The sequence below is a fragment of the Scyliorhinus canicula genome, chromosome 4, assembly GCF_902713615.1.
Source record: "Scyliorhinus canicula chromosome 4, sScyCan1.1, whole genome shotgun sequence".
NCBI lineage: Eukaryota > Metazoa > Chordata > Chondrichthyes > Carcharhiniformes > Scyliorhinidae > Scyliorhinus > Scyliorhinus canicula.
This window is the reverse complement of record NC_052149.1, coordinates 72,852,516-72,878,588: the sequence shown is the minus strand read 5'-3', so window position 1 is coordinate 72,878,588 and position 26,073 is coordinate 72,852,516. Positions and strand designations below refer to the sequence as shown.

The 26,073-nt window shown below is 50.5% G+C and overlaps 1 protein-coding gene and 1 long non-coding RNA gene across 8 annotated transcripts in view; one reads left to right on the top strand and one right to left on the bottom strand.

Annotated features, from left to right (window-relative positions):
* Positions 1–26,073, top strand: part of pde4ba (phosphodiesterase 4B, cAMP-specific a) — a 1,084,249-nt gene that overhangs the window by 868,569 nt on the left and 189,607 nt on the right. For 6 of the 7 annotated variants that reach the window (XM_038794458.1, XM_038794461.1, XM_038794459.1 and 3 more), the window contains one exon: positions 3,548–3,637. The exons of the other annotated variant lie outside the window; for it this stretch is intronic. In XM_038794458.1, coding sequence (XP_038650386.1) covers positions 3,548–3,637 — 90 coding nt within the window. The remainder of the gene's footprint in view (positions 1–3,547; positions 3,638–26,073) is intronic. 7 annotated transcript variants of the gene reach the window in all.
* The window catches only part of LOC119964676, an 89,992-nt gene that overhangs the window by 16,904 nt on the left and 47,015 nt on the right, over positions 1–26,073 (bottom strand). The window lies entirely within an intron of this gene.

The window sequence follows — 26,073 nt, the reverse complement described above, 5'->3', positions numbered from 1 at the left end:
CTCTCCCTCGTCCCTCTCCCTCCCCCTCTCCTTCCCCCTCTCCCTCCCCCTCTCCCTCGTCCCTCACTTGGCCCACTCCCCTCCTTGGTCCCTCTCCCTCCCCCTCTCCCACGTCCTCTCCCTCCTCTCCCCTCCCCCTCTCCCCCTCCCCGTCCCTCTCCCTCCCCCTCTCCCTCCCCCTCTCCCCCTCTCCCACTTGTCCCTCTCCCTCCCCCCTCTCCATTGTCCCTCTCCCTCCCCCTCTCCCCCTCCCACTTGTCCCTCTCCCTCCCCCCCCCTCCACTTGTCCCTATCCCTCGTCCCCCTCCCTCTCCCTCGTCCCTCTCTCTCTCTCTCTGGCTGCGACTTTTAAAAGCAGGTGTGATTGGCGACATCGTGACATGGCGTCACGACGTCAGGACTTCGGCCCATCCGGGCCGGAGAATAGCGGGGGTGCTGGAGAGTCGCCATTGTGCCTCCGTCGGGCGACTCTCCGTGGATTTCCGCGGTTATGGTGACCACGGACATTTGGCCGGTGGGGAGAATAGCGGGAGCGCGTCAGACCTGCGTCACGGGAAAAAACGGCGCAGCCAGCTATTCTCCCACCCATCGTGGTTGCGGAGAATCGCGCCAAGGGTATCCCGTCTGGCCTCCGCTGCATCTAGCAGTCGTCCCAGGTCGGTGTCGCCAAAGCGTGGGGCTGGCCTCCATGGAGGCATGGCTGCGAGCTGAATGGGGTTGGCTGTGCACGTGCGTTTTAAGTGCTGCTGTCACTTGTTGGCAGGGGGCTGGCGAGCGCTGCCCCGGGCGAATCATGATTTGCGGCATAGATCCTGTGCAGCCTCGTTAAGTGGACCAATTAATATTTTATCGCGGTTACAGCCTCGCCGGGCTGAGTGTCGGGAAGCTCACGGTAGTTCACACTTGCTACCACACATAGAAATGTTTTGGTTAAATCGCGCCCAGAATTCCTGAACAGACATGGAACTTCATACAGACGAACACAAAAGTGTACTCAAAATATAAAATTCATGTTATTTTTACAAAATGCATAAACATACAAATTGAAGTTTGCGGAGATCAAGTGGAATAAAATGGTGTGTGACCTGACTTTTGGGAGAAAGATGAATTGAAAAGTTTGATTAAGTTGATAAACGCACATTAAATCAGCTATACTGTCTTAATTTCAATGCATTTCCAGGGCATTTTTCGTTTCTGGAACATTTTATTCCAGAAAATAATTTTTGTCAACTTCCATATTAGTAATTGGGAGCATTCCTGCTGCAGAAGATGTGACCATTATTACAATGTGATTATATTACAAGGATGGGGAGGCATTTTGATATCATTTTAATTGAAATTTTCACACTGGTGAAATATTTCCCTTAGAGATATTGGGAAATAAATTAATTTGTGTTGTGCGCTGTGACATAGACTGTCGTTCCCCTGGGGCAGGCATCACTTTGCATTGCATTCTTCAGTGATATTAATGAGAAACACCACGCAGGTAGCAACCTATGTGACACTGTTTGCCCACAGGGAATCAATAAAAGCTTGCGTAGTGCCACTTCTGTGAACAAATGTGTTACTCAGTGCATTAAACAATAGGCCCCTGAATTGGCACAGGTCAACAGGCAGTGTTAAAGTATACGGAACCAGAAAATGTTCTGCATTTCAGAAAATCTGTAATTTTACACTCTGTTTCTGATTACAGAAATTCAAATTATTCCTATCACATTAAATGTAGTTGTCAAAGAAACAGAATTGAACAAGTTAAAATTACTGAGGACTTTAGCATATTTGTGTTTAAATTAAACACTCAATTCCAGTACTTGACCGTCAGCAATTCGCCTGAAGCTTGTCATTATGACTGCTTTGGGAAGAGCACAGATTTCTGCTAAACTAGTAAATCGAATGATTTTGCCACTTTTATAGTCTTATGCACTGCTTTCTTCAGTGACGCTGTTTAATGTCAGGGCGCCCTGATCAAAATTGGACAGTTCAATGATATGGTTGTGAAGAATGCTATAAAACTGAAACGATACTCATATAGAGCAATCTTCTTGTTGATTAAATAATTGTCTTGTATGTACTTTTAAATGTGGTGCAGATAGTGTGTCAAACTTCTCTCAACCCAGGCTCTTCATAATTAGATTTATTAATGACCTTTTGTTTTGTTTGAAAAGATCTAGAAGTTACATATAAATTCTCTTTATTTCATCGACAGCTGAGTTTATTAATTGTGCTATGTGACTGGGCTCTTCAGAATTCATAAACTGTATGTTAAACATTTCTCTTGCTTCTAGCAGCCTGTGGATTTAATGGTGTTCTTGTGAAGGAAACAGGTCTCTAAGATTTGTTCGAAAAGTTGAGCACCCCCTACTGCCAAACTACACTAAATGCTCACCATGATACCCCCCACCCCCTTTCCCCATTGAAACACCACAAAGGGTGATTGAGAACATTGATGAATACAAGCCTTCTAAACACTTACAAGGACCATGCAGCATGGAATCCTGTATTCAGCACATCTTCAATTCCTGCTCATCCAATTTTCATTTGGTCTGTGTCCCCTACCAGGAAAAATCTCAGTTTGCCATTGTGTCCTGCCATTGAATGAGATTAATATGGCATTACCATTGCTGAGTCCCCCATTGAACAACCTGAGGAGTTAACATTGACCAAAACCTGAACTGGACCAGCTTTATAAACACTGTGGCTACAATAGCAGGTCAGAGGCTGGGAATTTTGCGGCAAATAACTTGCTTGATAAGCACCTCATCCACCACCTTCAACATTCACTCCCTCCACCATCAACGCACAGTCGCAGCAGTGTGCACGATCTACAAGATGCACTGCAATGACTCACCAAGGTTCCTTCAACAGCACCTTCCAAACCTCTACTACCTAGAAGGACAAGGAATGCCACAAACTGTAAGTTCCCCTCCAAGCCATACTATCCTGAATGGAACTGTATCACCATTCCTTCACTACTGCTGGATCAAAATCCTAGAACTCCCTAACAGCACTCTGGACTATCCACACAGATGGACTGCAGTGAGTAGTTCAAGGAGATGGCTCACCACCATCTTCTGAAGAGCAGTTAGGGATGGGTAACATATGCTGGCCTAACCAGCAATGCCCACTTCCTGTGAAATAAGTTTTATAAGTTGTCAGACCCATTGTAGACGTCTGCAAGCATTGTGTAACATGTGGTCCACCTTCAGCTCTGCATTACACCCAGATGTAAGATTGTAAATGTTTGTGTTCAATGCAATAAAAAAGCTATTGTTTCTTATTGTGATTGTTAGATCCTGTGTGTAAAAACCTCTCGGGCTTGTTGAATCTGGCCAGAATCCCAATATTTTTGAATTATTCAGCTCATCCAATTGTCAAAATTGTTAACTGGTTTTCAATGATCAAAGCTGCATTTCCTTTCAAAACTCATTACTCTGAAAGCCAAGAGCATACTGAGCTGGATATATTAACTCAGACTTGGGCAGCAAGCTGGGGGCTGGTTTGGGGGTCATGAATTTAACAGCAGGACCTGATTAGCATTTTTCTTCAGTTTCTCAGGCGCAGTCAGCCAGATTGACCTTTGGCACAAGGCTGCAGTCGGGGAGTGGAGAGGAGCCGGGGAAGATTGAGGAGGCTGGAGGTGAGTTGGTAGTGGCGGAGAAAGATTGGTGTTGAGATCTGGGGAACATCAGGACAGCCTAAGCAAGGGGTGGTCATGGTATCGCGCTCAGCAATATCGTGTAAACTGGGGTGTAGAGAATGGGTAAGGGGTTGAGATTGGATTGTTTGGGGGTTGAGGATCTATCTGAACGTGGGTGGGGTGATTGAAACACATATGCTGAATCCAGCAGGTAAGAGGTAAGACACTTGCATTCTATATTCATCAGTGCTTTCCTTAAGTTACCAGGATTCTCAGAACTGGAAAACTCTGTCAGTCAGGATTAAATTTTAAATGGTGGTTAAATATGAGGCACATAGTCTCATTGTGATATTTAAATTGCCAACTCATCGTCTCAAAGACAGGTTTGTGATCTGTTCGCCGTTTCACCTCTATTAAAACCTGGAAGTGGTGTGTTGGGCGTCTTTCATTCAGATTTCTAACATTTTAACATCCCACCGAACCTTAATTCATCTGTTTCGTGGTGTTAAAACTGCCCCCACCCCACTATTATCTTGAATGTGGTTGTAACTGTTGTAATACCTTTGATGGTAATATGCCGTTGTTTTTTGCCTTTTGATCCAGAATGGTCTGATGAGTTGATGACAAAGAAACCACCAATCATTAGATTGAATCAAAACTAATTTATCGAATAACGATTAATTAAATGAAGTTCGCACACACTACTGAGCTATAACTAATAACAATGTAAAATTGAATCTGTCTAGCAGGAATCAATAATCTAATAATTGCTAATGATATCCTCATGTTAACTCTCTAAAATCTAAACTACTCCTCGTGCTGTTATCAGTCTTTCTCCTCTGCTAACTACCCAGCATTCTCTGAGGTCTGATATTTATACTGAGAACTGGTGGTGCCCTCTAGTGTTCGAATTGCAATGAGATGTAATAATTAACCCTTCCCTGGCGTGCCTATATACATATCATGACAGTAAAAACTATTTGTTATTCATCCCTGTTTAGGATTATAAATGCTGAAATGTTGCATTTTTTTTGACAATGGGTTGTATTTAGGCGCCTTTTCAATAGGCCAGCATTGCAGGGTGAAGAAGCCAAATTTCGAGTGACAGCTTGTTATCAGGTGTGGATGTTAATGGATCTAAAGAGAGGAGGGAGATCAATCGCATTAAAGTTAAATTTCAAGAGTCGTGGGCAATTAAAGATGTGAGCCGCAAAAGAGGGACAACAATCTGAAAAGCTTTGGTGAATATCAGAAGAAATCATAACCCACTAGTAGCTTTGCTAAGGCTAAAGAATCAGTAATAGTTGAAAATGCGGTCAACCACATTATGAGCAGCGAATACAGTGGGCGAGATTCTCCGCAAATGCGGAGAATCGTAAAGGCTGCCGTGGGACAGGCCGTGACCCACGGCAGCCTTCACGCCCACTTCCGGGGCCGATTCTCCCCCCCCCCCCCGGGCGGGCATAGGAGCGCGGCCCCGTGCTTCACGGCGGCGCGGCCTTTACGATGGTCGTCAAGGCCGCACGTCAAGCGTCACGCCGGCTGACAGGGCCGATGACGTCAGCCGCGCATGTGCAGGTTGGACAACGCCAAACCGCGCATGCGCAGTTGCCGTCTTTTCCCTCAGCCGCCCCGCAAGACGTGGCGGCTTGATCTTGCGGGGCGGCGGAGGGAAAAGAGTACGTCCGTTACGGACACACGGCCCACGATCGGTGGGCACCGATCGTGGGCCTATGCCCCCTTGGCACGGCCGTGGTACTGCCGTGCCAATCGGGCCCCCAGATGCATCTGGCGCCCGTTTCACGACGGCAGCGAGCAGGTGTGTTTGCTGCCGTGTTGAAACGGGTGTGAAGGCCCGGCAGCTCGGCCCATCGGCCTCGGAGAATCGCTACTCGGCGTAAAAGACGGCGAGCGGCGATTCGTGGCGTGGGTCGGGCGTGGGGGGAGGGGAGAATAGCGGGAAGGCGTGAAAAATGTCGGGAGGCCCTCCCGCTATTATTCCACCCGGCGTGGGGGGCGGAGAATCGCGCCTCGATTAACTGCCTGGATTGTTGCATGTGAGAATATTTCAATGTAACCGGCTGTTGTCCAAGCTTGATGATATATTTGGTGTTGGACATTTAGAGATCCCTTGACTTGTTGCCATGTTCAAACTAAAGCTGTGAAAGTGGAAATCCACACCTCCGAGATTTCTAGATTTCTGTGGACAGCTTTCTTTGAGATCATCTTCATCAGTGCTTCATCACTGACCACAAAATCCAACCTTTTAATTCCTACATTATCATTGCACTTTGCTTTAAGCACTTCATTAGCTGTGAAGCAATTTGTAAATACCTGAGGTTGTGAAAGGTGGCTGTATAACTGTGAAATATTTACTTTGCCTGTTTCTTTTAGGGATCTTGTTCCTACCTAACTGTACTTCATGCTAACACAGCAGACAGAGCTAGAGAAAAATTCGCTCTGCATGGCACCGTCAGTTTAATCAAGACTAAAGTAACCAAAAATACAATTGTTCAATTGGTTTAATATTGCTTCGATATAAAAATGTAAAAAAAATGGATTATGTGTTTATATTATTTTGTAACTTCTAAGAAAGCTCATTGGAGAGTCATGCCATAATTAGTTCCAATACTGAGTATAAAGGATTCAAGTGTCACCACTATATTTCCTATTCTTTGAAAACTGCAGGCATGGTTTGCAGCACACAGGGATCATAACACTATGTAGGATTTTTTTTTTAAAGGTGAGGGAACCTGAAGTGTGTAAGTATTAAATAAAGTGTCCACAATTTAGTTTCATTTAGAACTCATTTCAGAATTTGCCAGTGCTTTATTCTCTCTTCTAACCACACATAAGGTCATGGAGTCAAAAAGAGGGATGTTAATGTTTAAGAGAAACATTAAATGTGAAGTATTCTCTCCATGATCCACTTAAAGGTTAACTACATCTCCTCCAAAGGTCAATTACTAAAAAACACCAGACTATATGGAGCTGAATCAAGTATTACATACTAGTGTTGTGCAAATGCTAACAATCTCACCTATGCATCTATGATTTGTAGTTTTCTGAAGTTCGGAGTGTAATACAGTACTGTAAGAACTCTGCACTAACAGAACTGTCAAATATCAACAGCAACGTCAGCATATTACAATGCACCAGTTCAGTTGAACATTACAGATCATAATAATAATCTTTATTATTGTCACAAGTAGGCTTACATTAACATTGCAATGAAGTTACTGTGAAAATTAAGAATAAGTTTTTTTGGCTGACATTTGTTCCTCAGCCAATAATAAACAGGATGTGGAGATGCCGGCATTGGACTGGGGTGAGCACAGTAAGAAGTCTTACAACACCAGGTTAAAGTCCAACAGGTTTGTTTCAAACACTAGCTTTCGGAGCACTGCTCAGGTTCACCTGAGGAAGGAGCAGTGCTCCGAAAGCTAGTGTTTGAAACAAACCTGTTGGACTTTAACCTGGCGTTATAAGACTTCTTACAATAATAAACAGGTTAGTTGATCCGCACTAGTTGATGTATTTGCTTCTGTAATAAGTCACTGCATCCTGAAAAATTAATTCATTTTGTGAAGTGCTTTGAGACACTGTGACAGTGTGATAAGTTTCTAGATAATTGCAATTTTTAAAAGATTTTGGCTGGAATGATCATCCGTTCACACTGATTGAATTCTCTGGCTCCACTACAGTAAATGAAGTTTTGGCTTTGCGACAAATTCTCTGTTCTCCCTGGCATTTGTGGTTGGGTGAACTTGGATTGGAGAATCTTGGCCTTTATGTAGACTTGAGAACCCAGATGTTCAATTCCATATCACAGGCTGGTTTCAAGCAGGACAAAAATAGTGCTCCATAACTGGTCTTAGAATTCCTCAGTTGCTAAACAAAAATAATCCATTCTAAGTTGCTAGTCAGTGGCTTCTGCTGGCAAGTTTGCATAGATGGATGTCAATCTGGACAGAATGGAGATCAGTTGTTGCCAATAAACATATTGCTACTCAATATCATTGAGTATCCTCAACTTGGACAGTGAAGATCCTTTTTTAATGCTATGCAGGGGACTTGAAGGCGGCCATGGAGTAAGTGGTCGCACATTTGGTGGCTCCCACTCGAGATGGGTGTTTTTGGACCTTCCTCACAAGAATTGAGTGGTGTTGGATGGCAAAGGGTGCATGAGCACTGAGGGAAGGTAAAACCTCCCTGGTGGGACTGGTGTATGGCTCAGTCAATGACAAGTGCAAAGAGAAAGAGAAAACAGCTTGAGCAAGAGTGTATTTGTGGTGCGACACAGGAGAATATGGTGGCGAGTAGAGGGGGGGGGGGGGGGGGGGGGCAGAGCTGCCCGCCCAGTGGTCTATGGAGCAGCTGATGGAATTTCTCAACAGCAAGTCCAGCAACAGAGGAAGAAGGCCGTAGAGGACCTGGCTAAGGTGGTGGAGCCACTTAGGGTGGTGATTGAGCATGTGGAGCAGAAGCAGGAGACACAGGGGGTTAGATTCTCCGATCCTGCAGCTATGTCCGCAGGATCCGTCTGGTCTTATGACCAGAAAGTTGGTGCCGTCCCCGTACCGGTCCTCTGTCCAGTGGGGGGCTATCAGCCACGCAGCGTAAAGCCCCGGGCTATACCTGCGGATACGGCCAGTTCCATGGCCGCTCATGGCGCATGCCGGCGGCGGCTACACCATTCAACATGACGCTGGCCACCCGCGGACCCGGCCTGCCAAAAACTGCTCCCCTGTAACTAGCCTCACCACACCCAGACCACCACCCACCAGTCATCCCAGCCCCCGCTGAATCCCCTCTGCCAGCGGAACCCCCCCCCCCTTGACTGTGGTGGCGGTGGACTCAGTCCACAGCGCGTGTCCCACGCCGTCGAGGACTGGGCCAATCGGGGTCGGTGCATCGGGGGAGAGTTTCAGGTGATGTTCTGAGGCACTCCATACGGCATGCGGCGTACTCCCCAAATGCGCCCTTTTTGAAAAAATGAAGACATTGACCTTTAGAGTGGTGTTTTGTGTAAAATGTGGGCAGGCAGGGTGGGTGGATTGGTGAATGTCACGACGAGGGGAGTGGAGAGGGTGAGTGTGCCTTTTGTTTTCCCTTGCAGGGTTGTGGTTTGGAGAGATGGGGCTTGAGGGGCGGATTGCGGGGATGAGGGGTAGCCAGAGGCCCGGGGCAGGGGTCGCCCTGCTAGCTGGTTGAGCTAGCTAACAGGAGTGAAATGGGGGTGGGCAGGAGGGGGGAATTGGGGGTGGTATGGGTTGCTTTTTTGTTTGGTTATGGGGAGGGGGTTGGGGGTAGGGTGCTGGCATGGGTATGGTTGGTGTGGCGCAGTCGGATAGGGAGAGATGGTGGTGGACATCTTGCGGCGTGCCTGGAAAAGAGAGAGGCGCGGACTGGGGGGAGCTGGTTAAGTAACGGGTATGGTTGATCGACAGGGGAAGGGGCCCACCCTTGGAGGTTTGGGAGGCCAAGGGCGAAGGAGCTCTAGTACTTCCGCATGTGAACCGGATGTACTCCTGGATTGATTTTTTCATGATGGACAAGATGCTGTAGGTGGGAGTAGCCGACTCGGCGTATTCGGTGATCATGGCCTTCGGCCATGCACTGCGCTGGGTGGACCTGCGAGTTGTTAAGGGAGGGTGGCCCAGATGCCACGGTGGAGGTTCAATGTGGACTTGTTGGCAGATGAGGGAGTGTGTGAGAGAATGAGGACAGCCATCCGAGGGTATGTGAAGTGAAATGACACGGGGGAGGTTACGGCCTTCACGTTGTGGGAGGTACTTAAGGTGGTAGTCAGAGGAGAATTTATCTTGATTCAGGCACATAGGGAGAGGGTGGAGTGAGAGGAGAGAGTGAGGCTCATGGATGAGATTTTGAGGTTGGATCGGAGATATTTGGTGTGCCAGAGGAGGGGCTACTAAAGGAGAGGCAGAGGCTCCAGGTGGAGTTTGGGTTGGTGTCCACAAGGATAGTGCTGGGGCAATTGTGGAGGGCCAGAGGATCAGTGTACGATTATGGGGAAAAAGCATGTAGGATGTTGGCACACCAACTGAGCAAGCAGGCAGCAATGAGGGAGAGGTGAGGGATGAGAGAAGCAAGGTGGTGTCGGACCCAGGGAGGGTAGTGGCGTGTTTGAGGCCGCCTTCAGAAGGTTGTATGAGTCAGAGTCTCCGCCTGTCGAGGAAGGCTTGTGGCGGTTTTGGATGGACTGGAGTTCCCCGTTGAAAGAGAAGAAGGTTCAGGGGTTGGGAGCCTGTTTGGGCTGAGGGAGGTGTTGGACCGTGTATGCTCGATGCAGGCAGGGAAGGCCCCGGGGCCAGATGTGTTTCCAGCCATGTTTTACAAGAAGTTTGGTGCGGAACTGGGGCTTCTGCTAGTGGGGAAGTATAATAAGGGGAGGGGGGAGCTTCCTGCAACATTGTCACAGGCATTGTTCCAGATAGAGGACTGTGTGCTGGGGATGATAGGAGAGGACCAGCTAAGAGGTGGCAGTTGTCGGCAAATGTGCACAGGTTGCTCACTGTCATTATGATGCGCCCGTGAGGGCAGGAGGTAGAAGGAGTGGTGGCAATAGACACGGAGAAGGCTTTGGATCGGGTGGAGTGGGCTTATTTTTTGATGCTGCTGTATCGGTTCGGGTTAGGCCAGGGTTTTGTGCATTGTGTTTGGCTGCTGTATAGGGCGCCAATGACATGTGTCTGCATGAATATGATGAGTTTGGGGTACTTTGGGCTGCATCAGGGAACGATGCAGGGATGTCCGCTCTCCCCGTTGGTTTTCCTCTGGAGATAGAGCAGTTGGCAATGGCACTTAGGGTGTTGAGGGGTTGAAGAGGGATCGATTGGAGTGGGGCCGAGCAGAGAGTCTCATTGTATGCGGACGATCTTCTGTTATAAATTTTGTAGCCAGTAATCAGCTTTGGTAGAGATCCTGAGGGAATTAAGCCATTTTTCATGATATAAATTGAACATGGGGAAAAGCAAGGTGTTCCCGATTAATGCTAGGTGGCAGGAGTGGAGGCCAGGGGAGTTGCTGTTTCAGGGGAGTAAGTTTTCGGTATCTCAGGTTTCAGGTGGCATGGAGCTGTGCACAGCTGCATAAATTGAATTTGGCACGACTGGTGGCGGGAATGAAGGTGGACTTTAAGAGGTGGGAATGTGTTGCCGCTGTCACTGGCTGGGTGGGGGCAGACGGTTAAAATAATGCCCAGCTTCTTGTTTGTGTTCCAGAACCTCCCCATCTTTGCTGCTGTGGTAGTCACCACTGATTGCATAACAGGAGTAATACGGTAAGGCTCCTGTACTACAGGTACGGGGGTAGATCTCTGCCTGCTGGCTCCACCCAATAGGCAGAGTATAAATGTGTGTGCACACTGAGCTGCTCCCATTCTGGTAGCAGCTGCAGGAGGCCACACATCTCTGCTTAATAAAGCCTCGATTACCCTCTACTCTCGTCTCGTCTTAATTGATAGTGCACCAGCTGCCAAGTCCTTTTTTTGGGAAAGTGAATGGGATGATTTCAGGGTTCATGTGGGAGGGAAAGACACCACGGGTAAGGAGGGTGTTTTTGGAGAGGGGGCAAAGGGGAGCGGGTGGCTAGCATTGCCAGGTTTGATGAACTATCACTGGTGGCGGATATCGCAGTGGTCAGGAAATGGGACTTCCGGTTGCGGCTATGCGGAGCTAAGCCGCACGTTCGGCAGCTCCCGCTACTTAAGGACTTTTGGGCCGATTTGAGGGCCCCAAATGGCGCTGTTTCGACGAATCCCGGTAGGGGAAGGTGTCTAGAGGAGCATTCCCCATAATTTATGGTGCTCACCCGGAGTGGGGCAAAGGAAAAAGCTGCAGCAGCTCCCCAAGAAAAGCGGGGGAAGAAGGACAAAATGGCGGCCGGCGGAACACCCGAGGACTGGTGGAAGTGGGCGCAGGAGCAGCAGGCCTCTCTTCTGCGCTGTTTTGTGGAGCTGAAGGCTGAGTTGCTGGACTCCCTGAATGCGACTACCAACAAGCTGCTTGGGACCCAGGCGGCACAGGAGGTGTCCATTCGGGAGTTGCAGCAGCAGGCCGCTGAGAGGGAGGAGGAGGCCGCGGTCCTCGTGGGGAAAGTGGAGTTGCACGAGGCACTTCACAAAAAGTGGCAAGACCGCTTGGAGGAGCTGGACGTTCGCACGAGGTGAAAGAATTTGAGGATCCTGGGCCTGGCGGAGGGGTTAGAGGGGTCGGATCTCCCGGCGTATGTGACCACGATGTTGAGCTCGTTGATGGGGGCGGGGTCCTTCCATTTGCCCCTGGAGCTTGAGGGAGCTCACAGAGTGCTGGCCAGGAGGCCTAAGGCAAATGAAACCCCAAGGGCGGTGCTGGTGCGGTTCCATCGATTCAGCGACTGGGAGTGTGTGCTGCGCTGGGCCAAGAAAGAGAGGAGCAGCAAGTGGGAGAATTCGGTAGTGAGAATCTACCAGGACTGGAGTGCGGAGGTGGCTAAGCGGCGGGCCGGGTTCAACCGGACAAAGGCGGTGCTGCATGCCAAGCAGGTCAGATTTGGAATGCTGCAGCCTGCGCGCCTGTGGGTGACATACAAGGACCGGCACCATTACTTCGAGTCCCCGGAGGAGGCGTGGGCCTTTGTACAGGCGGAGAAGCTGGACTCGAACTAGGGTCTGGGGACACACTATGGCCATTGCTGTTTTCGCTGTTGCTGTTCTTCAACTTTGACATGTGTGTTTTTTATGCTGGTTTTCTTTTTGCTCTGTTTCCGGGTGGGTCTGTCTGTTGGGTATGGGTGTGACTTATGTGGGGAATGTTGGGGGTTTGTATTTAATATGTTCTCTTCTGTACGGGGCTGGGGGTTGGGGTGAAACTGGATTTTGGGGAGCTGCGTCAGAAGGGTGGGGTGTGGCAGTGTGAAAGCGTAGTCTTTCCTCTGGTTTCCCGCGCCGTGGGGCAGGGGGGGGCGGAGCTGGCGGTGGGGGTGTGGCCTCTACTGGTTTTCTTTCCCGCGCTGAAGCGGTGCCAAGAAGGTGTGGCACGAGGGGGATGACCCCATGCCGGGAGGGGATGGGTTTTGGCGGGAGCTGCCTGGGTCAGCAGAAGTCAGCTGACTCACGGAAGTACCATGGAGGGTGCGTCGCGGCTAGGAGGGGTCCTAGCCTGGGGGGGGTGGGGGGTGGGGGGGCGATACCGGGTTGCTGTTGGAATGGCCAGGAAGGAGCTGGTGTGGGCCGGGGGGGGTAGAGGAGAGGCGTTATCGCCATGGGGAACGGGTCAGGCGGGGCGAGCTGGCCTGGGGCGAGCAGTCGATAAGCTATGGCTAGCCGGCGGGGGAGGGGCGGGTTGCCCTCTGATCCGGCTGATTACCTGGAACGTGAGGGGGCTGAATGGGCTGGTTAAGAGAACTAGGGTATTTTCTCATCTGAAGGGGTTGAAGGCAGACGTGGCTATGCTCCAGGAGACCCACTTGAAGGTGGCGGACCAGGTTCGTCTGAGGAAGGGGTGGGTGGGGCAGGTTTTACACTCAGGATTGGACGCGAAGAACCGGGGTGTGGCGATTCTGGTGGGGAAGAGGGTGGCATTCGAGGCGGCTGAGGTGGTGTCGGACAAGGAGGGCAGATATATTATGGTGAAGGGTAGGCTGCAGGGAGAGAAGGTGGTGCTGGTTAATGTATATGCCCCGAATTGGGATGATGCTGGCTTTATGAGGCGCTTGTTGGGCCGCATTCCAGACATGGAGGCAGGGGGCCTGATCATGGGGGGAGACTTTAACACAGTGCTGGATCCCCCACTGGACCGATCCAGTTCAAGGATGGGTAGGAGACCGGCGGCGGCCAAAGTACTGAGGGGATTCATGGACCAGATGGGAGGGGTGGATCCCTGGAGGTTTGGGAGACCGAGAGCGTGGGAGTATTCCTTTTTCTCTCATGTCCATAGGGTTTATTCCCGAATAGATTTTTTCATCCTGAGCAGGGGATTGATCCCGAGGGTGCAGGATGCCGAGTATTCGGCCATAGCGATTTCAGACCATGCTCCGCACTGGGTTGATCTGGAGATGGGGGAGGCGCGGGACCAGCGCCCGCTCTGGCGCCTGGATGTGGGGATGCTGGCTGATGAGGAGGTGTGTAGGAGGGTCCGGAGAAGCATTGAGGGGTATCTTGATACCAATGACATGGGGGAGGTCCGGGTGGGGATGGTCTGGGAGGCTCTGAAAGCAGTGATCCGGGGGGAGCTGATCTCCATCCGGGCCCATAGGGAAAGGAGGGAGTGGAAGGAGAGGGAGAGACTGGTGGGGGAGCTCCTGGATGTGGACAGGAGATACGCGGAGGCATCGGAGGAGGGGTTGCTGGGGGAACGGCGTAGTTTGCAGGCCAAATTTGACTTGTTGACCACCAGAAAGGCGGAGACACAGTGGAGGAGGGCGCAGGGCGCGGTATATGAGTATGGGGAGAAGGCGAGCAGGATGTTGGCGCATCAGCTCCGTAGGCGAGATGCGGCTAGGGAAATTTGTGGAGTGACAGATGGGGGTGGGAATGTAGTGCAGAAGGGGACAGAAGTAAATGGGGTCTTTAGGGACTTCTACGAGGAACTGTACCGGTCGGAACCTCCGATGGGGAGAGGGGGGATGGAGCGCTTCATGAACAGGCTATGTTTCCCAAGGGTTCAAGAGGAGCTGGTAGAGGGGCTGGGGGCGCCGATAGAGCTGGAGGAGCTAGTCAGGGGGATTGGACAAATGCAGTCAGGTAAGGCCCCAGGGCCGGACGGGTTCCCGGTGGAATTTTATAAATAGTATGCGGATCTGGTGGGCCCCCCTTTGGTGCGAGCCTTCAATGAGGCATGGGAGGGGGGGGGCTTTGCCCCCGACGATGTCGCGGGCACTGATCTCTCTGATCCTAAAGCGGGATAAGGACCCCTTGCAGTGTGGATCATACAGGCCTATCTCGCTCCTCAATGTTGACGCCAAGTTGCTGGCGAAGATCCTGGCCACCAGGATAGAGGATTGTGTGCCAGGGGTGATACACGAAGATCAGACAGGATTTGTCAAGGGACGGCAGCTCAACACGAATGTGCGGAGACTGCTAAATGTTATCATGATGCCGGCAGTGGAGGGGGAGGCGGAGATAGTGGTGGCGCTGGACACAGAGAAAGCGTTTGATAGAGTTGAGTGGGGGTACCTGTGGGAGGTGCTGGAGCGGTTCGGATTTGGGGAGGGACTCATCAAATGGGTATGGCTGCTCTACGCGGCTCCAATGGCGAGTGTAGTCACAAATGGAAGGAGATCGGAGTACTTTAGGCTCTACCATGGGACCAGGCAGGGGTGCCCCCTGTCCCCCTTGCTCTTTGCACTGGCGATTGAACCTCTGGCTATGGCGTTGAGGGAGTCAGGGAGATGGAGGGGTCTGGTGCGGGGTGGGGAGGAACATCGGGTATCGCTGTATGCGGACGACCTGCTGTTGTATGTGGCGGACCCAGAAGGGGGAATGCCGGGGGTGATGGAGCTGTTAGCCGAATTTGGGGGCTTCTCGGGCTATAAGTTAAATTTAGGCAAGAGCGAGGTATTTGTAGTACACCCGGGAGATCAGGAGAAGGGAATTGGGAGGCTCCCGTTTAAGAGGGCAGTGAAGAGTTTCAGATACCTGGGGGTGCAGGTGGCCAGGAGTTTAGGGACTCTCCATAAGCTTAATTTTACCAGGCTGGTGGAGCAGATGGAGGACGAATTTAAAAGGTGGGACATGGTGCCGCTATCGCTGGCGGGTAGAGTGCAGTCCGTCAAAATGACGGTTCTCCCGAGGTTCTTGTTCCTTTTCCAGTGTTTGCCCATCTTTATCCCTAGGGCCTTTTTTAGAAGGGTGACTAGCAGCATCATGAGCTTTGTCTGGGCGCATGGGACCCCGAGGGTGAAGAGGCTCTTCTTGGAGCGGGGTAGAGATGGGGGGGGGCTGGCGCTACCCAATCTCTCGGGGTACTACTGGGCGGCCAATGTGTCGATGGTGCGCAAGTGGGTGATGGAGGGGGAGGGGGCAGCATGGAAACGGATGGAGAGGACGTCCTGTGGAGATACAAGCCTGGGGGCCCTGGTAACGGCGCCGTGGCCGCTCCCTCCTACGAGGTATACCACGAGTCCGGTGGTGGCGGCTACCCTCAAGAATTGGGGGCAGTGGAGGTGACATAGGGGAGAAGTGGGGGGCTCGATGGAGGCTCCGTTAAGGGGGAACCATAGGTTCGTCCCGGGGAACATTGATGGGGGATTTCAAGGTTGGTACAGAGCGGGCATCAGACAGCTGAGGGACCTGTTTATTGATGGGAGGTTTGCGAGCCTGGGGGAGTTGGAGGAGAAATTTGGGCTCCCCCCGGAAAACATGTTCAGGTATCTGCAGGTAAAGACATTTGCTAGACGGCAGGTGGAAGGATTCCCTTCGCTTCCCGCGAGGGGGGTGAGTGACAGGGTGCTTTCGGGGGTCTGGGTCGGGGATGGGAAGATATCTGATATCTACAAGGTTATGCAGGAGGTGGAGGAGGCGTCAGTAGAGGAGCTGAAAACTAAGTGGGAGGGGGAACTGGGGGAACAGATCGAAGACGGGACATGGGCTGATGCCCTGGAGAGGGTTAATTCTTCCTCCTCGTGTGTGAGGCTTAGCCTCATCCAATTCAAGGTGCTGCACCGGGCCCACATGACTGGGACGAGGATGAGTAGGTTCTTTGGGGGTGAAGACAGGTGTGTTAGTTGCTCAGGGAGTCCAGCAAACCATGCCCTTATGTTCTGGGCATGCCCGGCACTGGAGGAGTTCTGGAAGGGGGTGGCGAGGACGGAGTCAAGGGTGGTGGGATCCAGGGTCATGCCAGGCTGGGGACTCGTGATTTTTGGGGTTGGGGTGGAGCCGGAAGTGCAGGAGGCGAAAGAGGCCGGTGTGCTGGCCTTTGTGTCCCTAGTAGCCCGGCGAAGGATTTTGCTACAATGGAAGGATGCGAGGCCCCCAAGCGTGGAGACCTGGATCAATGACATGGCGGGGTTTATTAAGCTAGAGAAGGTCAAATTTGCCCTGAGAGGATCGGTACAAGGGTTCTTTAGGCGGTGGCAACCTTTCCTCGACTTTCTGGCTCAACGATAGGGTACTGGGAAAGTAGCAGCAGCAACCCGGGGGGGGGGGGGGGAGACGATGACTATGTTTGTTTATTTAATTTTAATTTATTTTTAAGTTCTCTTGTTGGGGGTTGGGGGAGATGTGATACATGCGTTGATACGGTTTGGGGGGTGTTACAGTTGTTATGGGTTATTTTGTTGCATTTCATTGTTTGTTGTTATATTTTATATGTTCTGTAAAAAATTCCAATAAAAATTATTTTATTTTAAAAAATGGTCAGGAAATGGTCAGTCATTTTGAGGGCACTGTTGCTAGCGCCCCTTCCGTTTTTGCCTTTCTGGTATTCCATGAGCCCGGTGATGGTCTCAGCTTTGTGAGGTTCAAACCAGTGCAGACAACACTTTATGTTGAAGGGCCTGTTGTTGTGGGCGCTAATATGTGATAATCATAGATTTGTGCCCACGTGACAGGATGAGATTTCGGGGTGGCAGCAGGTGGGGATAAAATACTTCAGGAACTTATTTGTAGGGGACAAGTTTGGAGGCCGGGAAGAGCTGGAAGAAATGTATGAGTTGCCGAAGGGGAATGGCTTCAGATGCATGCAGATGAGGGATTTTGTGAGGAGAGAGATGCTTGTCCTTCCCGGGGCTGTTGCCTCTGGTGCTCCAAGATAAGCTGTTGTCCGAGGATGATATTGGGGAGGGGAGTGTCAGAATTTATGGAGAGGGACTTTACTCCGGTAGAGGAGATCAAGCGCAAATGGGAGGAGGGGTTGGGTGGGAGGTGAGGGCCGGAACATGGAAGGAAGCCCTGTGGAGGATGAACGTGTCCTCGTCGTGTGTGAGGTTAAGCCTCAACCTGTTTAAGGTGGTGCATTGGGCCCACATGACGGTTGCGAGGATGAGCCTGTTTTCTGCAGGGGTGGAGGATAGGTGTGTGCGGGGAGGCCTGCGAATCACGTCCTCATGTTCTGGGCGTGACCAAAGCTGAGGAGATTCTGGCAGGGCTTCTCGATGTCATGTCCGAGATTCTGGGTGGAGGGGACCCCGGTCCGGCAATGGCGATATTTGGAGTATCGAAAGATCCGGGAGTCCAGGGGGTGAGAGAGACCGATGTATTGGCCTTTGTTTCCCAGATAGCCCAGAGACAGATCTTGTTGTGCTGGCAGACTAGGAGCCGCCAAAGGCGGGGGTGTGGGTGAGCGACCCGGAGAAGGTAAAGTTCACCCTCCGGGGGGTGGGGGTGGGGGAGGGAGCGGAAGAGGGGTTCACTCTGAGGTGGGAGCAGTTTATCGATTTCTTCCAGGTGAATTAAGTGGGAGTGGTAGTCTGGGACCTGTTTTTGCTAGTTAGGGAGGTGGAGATAACGGGGGGTGGGGGAAATTAAGGAAGCGAGGCTTGGTATCAGGGTTGTTACGGGCCTGTGTTCTTTGTTCCTGTGTGTTTTTGGTTTTCCAATATTTCTCTGTACAAATACAAAATGCCTTTAATAAAAATATTTTTAAAAAGCTAATGCTGTGCATGGCAGGCAAAATGGAATATTCCTGGATTCCCTCTGCACTTGCTTCCAACTTCGACCATGAGATGCTAAAATTCTAGGTCAGCCAAAAAAACCTGGAAGTCGAGGAATCCTGCTTTTGACTCTATGAAGTAAGCTTCCAGTCTGGAGTATGTTAACAGCAAGTCTTTATTAGCAACTCATAACTTTGTACATATTTACACAGACTTATGCTGTTTCTGAACCTAGGCGGCTGCAAACTATCCAGGAACAGGAATTTTCAGTTGCAAATGATTTTTATTCTTTTGTTTGGCTCAGGAGCCACAGGCCGAGATTTGGAGTTTGGAATCGTGTTTAGTGACAAGTTGCTTTGAAATGGGTCTTCCGACTGATCAACTTCAAAGGGGTCTCTCAGGACTAGCTGACCTGGAATTAGTAAATAAATCATCTCACCTTTGCAGGCTGCAAATGCTGCTTGCTGAAGCTGCACTTTGCGACTTTTGTTTGATTAAAACTTCTGCCTTTCTTGTCTGCTTCCAGACTGTGATGATCGGAATACCTTGCCCCTTTAAGAGGTTTGGAACCCTGGGGGACTCCGCCTCTGGTTACGCCCCCTGGGAAACAGTATTTAAGATGAGACTCCATTTTGCGAGCACACTTCTCTTGGATGCTGCCATTGTTCAATGCTTATTAAAGCCTTTGATTACTGACCTAACTTTCGCGTCGTAATTGAGAGTGCCTCACAAACTCTTGTGTCTCTGGAGCTTTTCTTTCTGGTGAACCTGCTCAGCAACGGTAGCTTCAGTTGCCAGTTAGGTTCAGGGCAGAATCTGCTGAAGGTGTCTTTTTCTTCGCAATTTCTTGGCAATTCCAAGGCTTTGGACATCATGAAGTAGGTGTCCCTTCTGGTCTATGTTAACAGCAAGGTTTTGGGCAGGATTTACCAACCAATCTGCTGCGTGATTTTTGGCAGTGGAGGCGGTCTGCCAGCGAGATTTACCAACCCTCCTGTTGTTAATGGGATTTCCCAGTGTCTGTACCCCTCGTCGCCTGGAAACCCGTGTGCCAACGTGGGACCGGAATATTCCACCGGCGTGAACAGCCGGTACATCGCGTACATTATTAACAACTCATTGCTATGTACATATTTAGAGTAGAAGATACAGGTTTGGAGCTGACCCCATTCTAGGAATTAGCCCAACTGCATCCATCTTTAGATTGACCCTGACTCTGGGCAGGTATCTACTTACATCATTGTGTGGGCAGTACTGTACTCAGTCCACATTAACCTTTTCTATAGCAGAATTTTCTACGACAGAAATTAGTTTTTGCAGCAACCCATGACAAAACTAGAGGACATCCAGGGCCCGAAGAGGACCTTGAAGAAAGTAGCCGTGGTGTTCCTCCTCATCATGTCCTACTGCCTTCAAGGCTAAGGCCTATAATCTTGCCAGCAAGTAAGATTGTAGTTTCAAGCCGCTTCTCAGGCCTGCAATTTTTCTTGATGCTGCACCACTGTTCTCAATGTAGGACCTAGCTGGAGGTGAGCCTCTGCCTTTCCTTCTCTCTTCACCCTTTTTGCTGTCTCCCAGCCCTCTCTCTATTCTCCTCCTCTGTCTGTTCTCTGATTATCTGTTTGCCTCCTCTTTCCTCCACTCTTGGTCCAATTCAGTTATTACCATCTAACTTTGCATCACCTGTATGTGCTCTTAGTCATAAATATATATATCCTGTATTTGTTACAGAAACAAATGTAGAACAGTTGTTGATCAAGAATTTTTGAGCTATTTTTCCTCAGAGACTAAGCTGGGAGTTTCCTGGTTTTGCCTGTTCTAATATTTTATTGTAATTGTGAACTACATTATATAGTTGCTCATGCTTACAGAATACAAAAACAAGAGTTCAATTAAGTACTCATGTCATTGGGGATTTTCCTTTTACGATTGCAGTTTATATAACCAGCAGTTGGCTAACCTTGGTGCTTACAGTCAGTTCAAATTGATGATGTCGTTTTAGATCAGGGTGACTCATTCATTTATTGTGAAGCAGATGTTGGCTCAATCACTCTGCTCATCCCTATAATTTAATGCTCCTATTTGGTACTTATTTGGGAATTTATCTAATATTATGAGATGTAACTTTACAGGTTAATAATTGTGATTATTAGTTTCATTTATTAGATGCATCAAACATCAAATATTCTTTGTGTGAAAAGACATTGTACTGTTGTGTGCAATGTACATGTTGTGCTTAATATTCACCTTCATTCTTCACCTTAAAGGACAACTGTTGATTTTAAAAGTAATTTTATATTTGTTCCAGTGATTGGAAGCACAGATGTCGCTGTGTTTATTGTTCAACCAAATTGCTCAGAGTATATGACGCTTTTCAATTCATTTGTGTTACCGCACAAATTAATAGACTTATTGAAATTAATTATACAGCTTATGCCGACATTTTGGCGCAATCTCTGGGATGCTGTAACAATGCAAATTATGCTGAGGTGGACTTAGACTTTTGGGGCCCAGTGCTGTCCCTCATTGCGGGGCACCAAAAGTCAATTCCCACTCTCTGGTGACGTGCAGCCCACCACAAGTGATGTCAAACTCCGCCTCCAATGATATCAATGCCCTCCTCACCCCGCCCACCCTCAGCATACAAAATACTATCTGACCTGACCACTGCTCTTGCCCTCGCCAGTCCGGTTGCCCTGCCTCCTCACTCTCAGCCCTGGCCTCTGGTTGAGTCACCCTGTTGCTCCGCGAAAAGCATGCTGATGCCTGCCTGGTCCTTGTGCCTCCTAACTGCTCACCTCTCGCTTGGGGGGCCTGGCCTCGACGACTGTATGTGCTCCTGCCTGACTGCCTGGTTGCTGCTGGATTTATCTTTCCCACCCTGGCCTCTAGTTTTTTTAAATACATTTAATGTACCCAATTCATTTTTTCCAATTAAGGGGCAATTTAGCGTGTTTAATCCACCTACTCTGCACATCTTTGGGTTGTAGGGGCAAAACCCACGCGAACACGGGGAGAATGTGCAAACTCCACACGGACAGTGACCCAGAGCCGGGATCGAACCTGGGACTTTGGTGCCGTGAGGCAACAGGGCTAACCCACTGCGCTACCGTGCTGACCCCTGGCCTCTACTTTTGCCCTCGGTTGGTAGCCTCGCCCTTGCCGATCTGGTTGCCAACCAGCCTTCTCACTTTCAGCCCTTATTTCTGGTTGAATCACCCTGTTGTCCCCAGAAAACCACACCTGTGCCTGCCTGGCCCTCACATCTCCTGACTGCTTACCTCTCACATGGTTATCCTCAAGCCTCGACCATGTTGCACCTGGTTGGCTGCCTGTTTCCTGCTGGATTCAACTGGCCTGCCATGGCCTGGCATCTGTCCTTTCTTTGGTCTGTTGCCGTCCGCCCTCCTCAGCCCTGACCTGGAGGGAAACAGTGCTTTCAGAGCACTGTTCAACTGCCACTGTATCCCCTTGAAGATACTGTCCATCTGTAGCACACCCCAACATGTTAGAAGTAGATTCAGTCTAAGACTATGGGTTAAATTAAGCCTATGGAGACGTAGTTAATCATGCAGAGAGGAAGATCCCAGTTGAATCCTTAGTTTGAAAAATTGGCCAGAACATCAAGTGAACATTCAACAGTTCTTCAAACTAAATGCTGCAGGCAGGAGGAATGGAATCGATCTAAACTTCTGATCCTGATTTGTTTGTAATGACACTCATGGAAAAATAAAATATGTGGACACAGGATTGAACTCAACCATGACTTTCCGTGGGTCAACTAACCTGGCAAAGCTGCCAACCTCGATTTGGACATTAAAGGGGGGCACTCAGATGAGGAAAGAGGACTTTCCCATAGGGTGTCCCATAGACATACCAATGGGGTGCCATGTTCCGGCCTCGTTATGCACTCACTCAAGCAAAACAAGGTCGGTGAATAGCGGGAGAGGCCAAAAACAAAGGGCTGAATTTTCCGCCGTCAGGATTTCCCGTTTTGCCGCCAGCCCGGGCGTTTTCCGACAGTATGGGGCTGCCCCACAATGGGAAACCCCATTGACCAGCTGGCGAAATGGAGAATCCAGACAGCGTGCTGAACCGGAAATCTGGTGTGTTGGGACGGTGAAACCTGCCCCACATCCGTGCCAGGTACCAAACAGTTTGTGATGCAACCGGCCCGCTCCCATAGGTGAAATCGGGATCTCGCCATAGCGTGGCGGGAAACCAATTATCACCACTTAAGCCCCATTTCCATACAATTAACAAGAGCCACGCCATATCCAACGGCCTCCCGTCATTCGGTGGCCTCCCCAGCAAGTGCTCATGCTGGCATTAGAAAGTTGCCAATCAGCACCGGAGTCACCAATAATGTTGCTCTTTTTAATGAGTGGAATACTATCCCACCAATCGGCACGAATAATGTTGCCAAATTAACCAGATATGGCAGTTATTAATGATAATATTGCTTTTCAGAGTCGCCTGGTATCAAATGATACCAACACAAGGCTTTACCAGATATCGATCAAAGCCCAAACAACCAGTTAGTTAGTTCAAGTTCAATGATAGTTTATTTACACACAAGGATTACTTCGACATGCAACATAAAACACTACAAGTTAAACTACACCTAACAACTACAATAGCCTACACTTAACTTCAGGGCAACGGCTCTTTGCAGATGAACAAGGCCTTTGTTCGGATCTTGCATGGCTGGGTAGAAGAAGTTGCTTAGTTTCTGCTGGGTTCACCCATCTGGTAGCGATCATTGTCTTGAACTTGTCTTCTGGTCATAATGCTACACTTGCTTTTAGGCGTAGGCCGGGGCCAAGAGAGACCGAACACATGGCTTTGACTCTTTTTATCCCTCTGGGATTTCGCGCTCGTTAGGGCAGTCCTTAGCTTTGGACCCAATAATTCGACAGGCTTTGATCACTGCCTTCGATTTTGGCCAATAAAGGGAGGTGCCTTGATGGCTGGGCGTGTCCTGAGCGGTCATTGGCCTTGGCTGTTGGGCTTTCTTAGCAAAGGGAGTGGCGCCGGTTAGTCTGCATCTGTATTGGTTACCTGAGTACAGTCCTTTTGTTCTGGGGAAATGGGCCATTAGAATGCAAACAAACGGGGTTTCGATCGCGTCTAGCTATCTGGGTTGCAAATACACACACAAGCTCTGAGTGTGCCTGAGTCCTGGGTTGGCCATAATTCCCATGGTACTTTGCAGGTGGCCATCTGAGATGGCTACAAGAACTAACATTAAAAACATGAACCTGATGGAAGGGCTTCTGTGGGGAGCTGAGGAGGTGAGTAGCTAGCTTTGCCCACAGGCAAAGATCTCGGGGGCAGTGGGCTTGCTGCCCCTGTGCTCGATGGGGGGTGAAGGACCCTCAGCTGAGTATGGGGGACCCTTGGCAGGGGTGGGCCATGATGGAGGGTGGGGGGGAAACCGAGGGGGGCAACTGCTCGTGGCATCACCCGTTCCAGGGGCAACCTTTGTCCCTGCCCATCTGCCCCAAAGACCACCCATAACCTTCACCGACTGCCGAGGCCTCTGGCCGTGCAGCTGAAGGCTATAACCTTTAGGGAATTGGCAATCGTGGTTAAGTGAGCACTTCACATAACGTAACTGGATTCCCGTGGGTGGGTGGGCAATGTCGCATAAAGGAGTCATTGCCTAGCATCTCAGTGAGATTGTGATGCCTGGATACTGTGTTTGAACACTGCGGGAGGCAACAAGATACACACAGCAGCCAACATCTGAACACCCAGGGGATGGGACACAGCTTTGAGGGACATGTCCACGGCTGGAGGTTGGATTAGTGCCACAGGTTGGGTGCCAGCGCCTATTCCGGTTGACATTGTGAGCGGGTGACCGGGTCCTCCCTGGGGTCTGGGGAGTGGGGCCTGCTCCGGCCGGATGTGCGTGGGCAGAGAGTTCCGGGTATGGCGAGTGGAGGGGAGGGGGGGATCAGTGGAGGAATGAAATGAAATGAAAATGAAAATCGCTTATTGTCACAAGTAGGCTTCAAATGAAGTTACTGTGAAAAGCGCCTAGTCGCCATATTCCGGCACCTGTTCGGGGAGGCTGGTACGGGAATTGAACCGTGCTGCTGGCCTGCCTGGTCAGTTTCCAAAGCCAGTGATTTAGCCCTGTGCTAAACAAGCCCCTGGGGTCAGTGGGTCACTGAAGGGTCAGTCTAACACCGTCTCCCAATTCCTTTCAGATATTGAATGCTATGACAGGGATGTTGGATGCAGAGGTTGCCCTAGTGGTGCTGGTGCTACGTGATGTGGCCAGACACCGGAGAAGGCGGCAGCAGCAGCGTTTGCAGATGCTGGAGGCAGCGGCCAATGTGCCAGACTCCACCCCACAGCCTCAGGACCTGGTCGCCCATCAGCCCAGGGAGGACCCAGAGGGGGAGTCCCGCGACGGCCCAGGGTGTACAGGCACCACTGGTCGTTTCAACAAATGATGGACAGGGTGTGCATTAGGAGGCTCCGCCTCAACAAGGAAACGATGAGGCACCTGTGCCATGTCCTCACGGACTTGGCATCACGTGGAGGAGGAGGACTCTTGCTCCTGAAGGCCGTCAAGGTCACCGCAGCCCTGAACCTTTACGCCTCGGGATCATTCCAGGGCTCGAGCAGGGACCTGTGTGGTATCTCACAGGCCACAGCCCACAGTTGCATCTGGCAGGTCACGAATGCCCTGTTTGTGCCGGTGGAAGACTACATCGTCTTTCACATGGACCAGGCTCAGCAAGATGCCCAGGCTGCAGGTTTCTCCACTATCGCCGGGGTGCCCCAGGCCCATGAGCTAATAGATGCCACGTATATGGCCCTGCGTTCACCAGGCCATCTGGGAGTGCCCTGGGGCCTCACGGTAGCATGGTGGTTAGCATCAATGCTTCACAGCTCCAGGGTCCCAGGTTCGATTCCCGGCTGGGTCACTGTCTGTGTGGAGTCTGCACGTCCTCCCCGTGTGTGCGTGGGTTTCCTCCGGGTGCTCCGGTTTCCTCCCACAGTCCAAAGATGTGCGGGTTAGGTGGATTGGCCATGCTAAATTGCCCGTAGTGTAAGGTTAATGGGGGGATTGTTGGGTTACGGGTATACGGGTTACGTGGGTTTAAGTGGGGTGATCATTGCTCGGCACAACATCGAGGGCCGAAGGGCCTGTTCTGTGCTGTACTGTTCTATGTTAACAGAAAGGGCTTCCATTCCCTCAACATACAGCTCATGAGCGACCACCAGATGAAGATAATGCATACTGTGCACGCTTCACAGGCATTGTTCCTGACAGCTACATCCTGGGGCAGTCGGTCATCCCCAGCCCCTTCAAGGAGCACCGCAGGATGGACGGCTGGCTCTTGGGGATAAGGGATATCCACTGAAGACTTGGCTAATGACACCAGTAGGGAGGCCGGAGACCGAAGTGGAGACCCGATACAACAAGGCCCATGTGGCGACCCAGGCTGTCAATGAGCTCTGCATTGGACTCCTCAAGATGCAGTTCCAAGGCCTTGACCGCTCCGATGATGCCCTGCAGTACATCACCCAGAGGATCACCTGCTTTGTTGTAGTCTGCTGTGTCCTCCACAACCTGGCACAGCAGCGGAGCAACGAGCTGGAGGTTGGTGACGAGGAACGTGTGGCCACCTCCAAGGAGAAGGAGGGGGATGAGGACAAGGATTATGAGGGGGGGCCGGGTCAGAACCTGAGGCCCAGCCGGAGGCTGCAGGATAGGCAGCAACGGAGAGGGTCTGGCAAGCCTGGAGGCACTCATACTCTCCCGCTTCACTCGATCATGGCCTGGTCGTTCATTGCAACCTTACCTAACCACCAGTCCCATC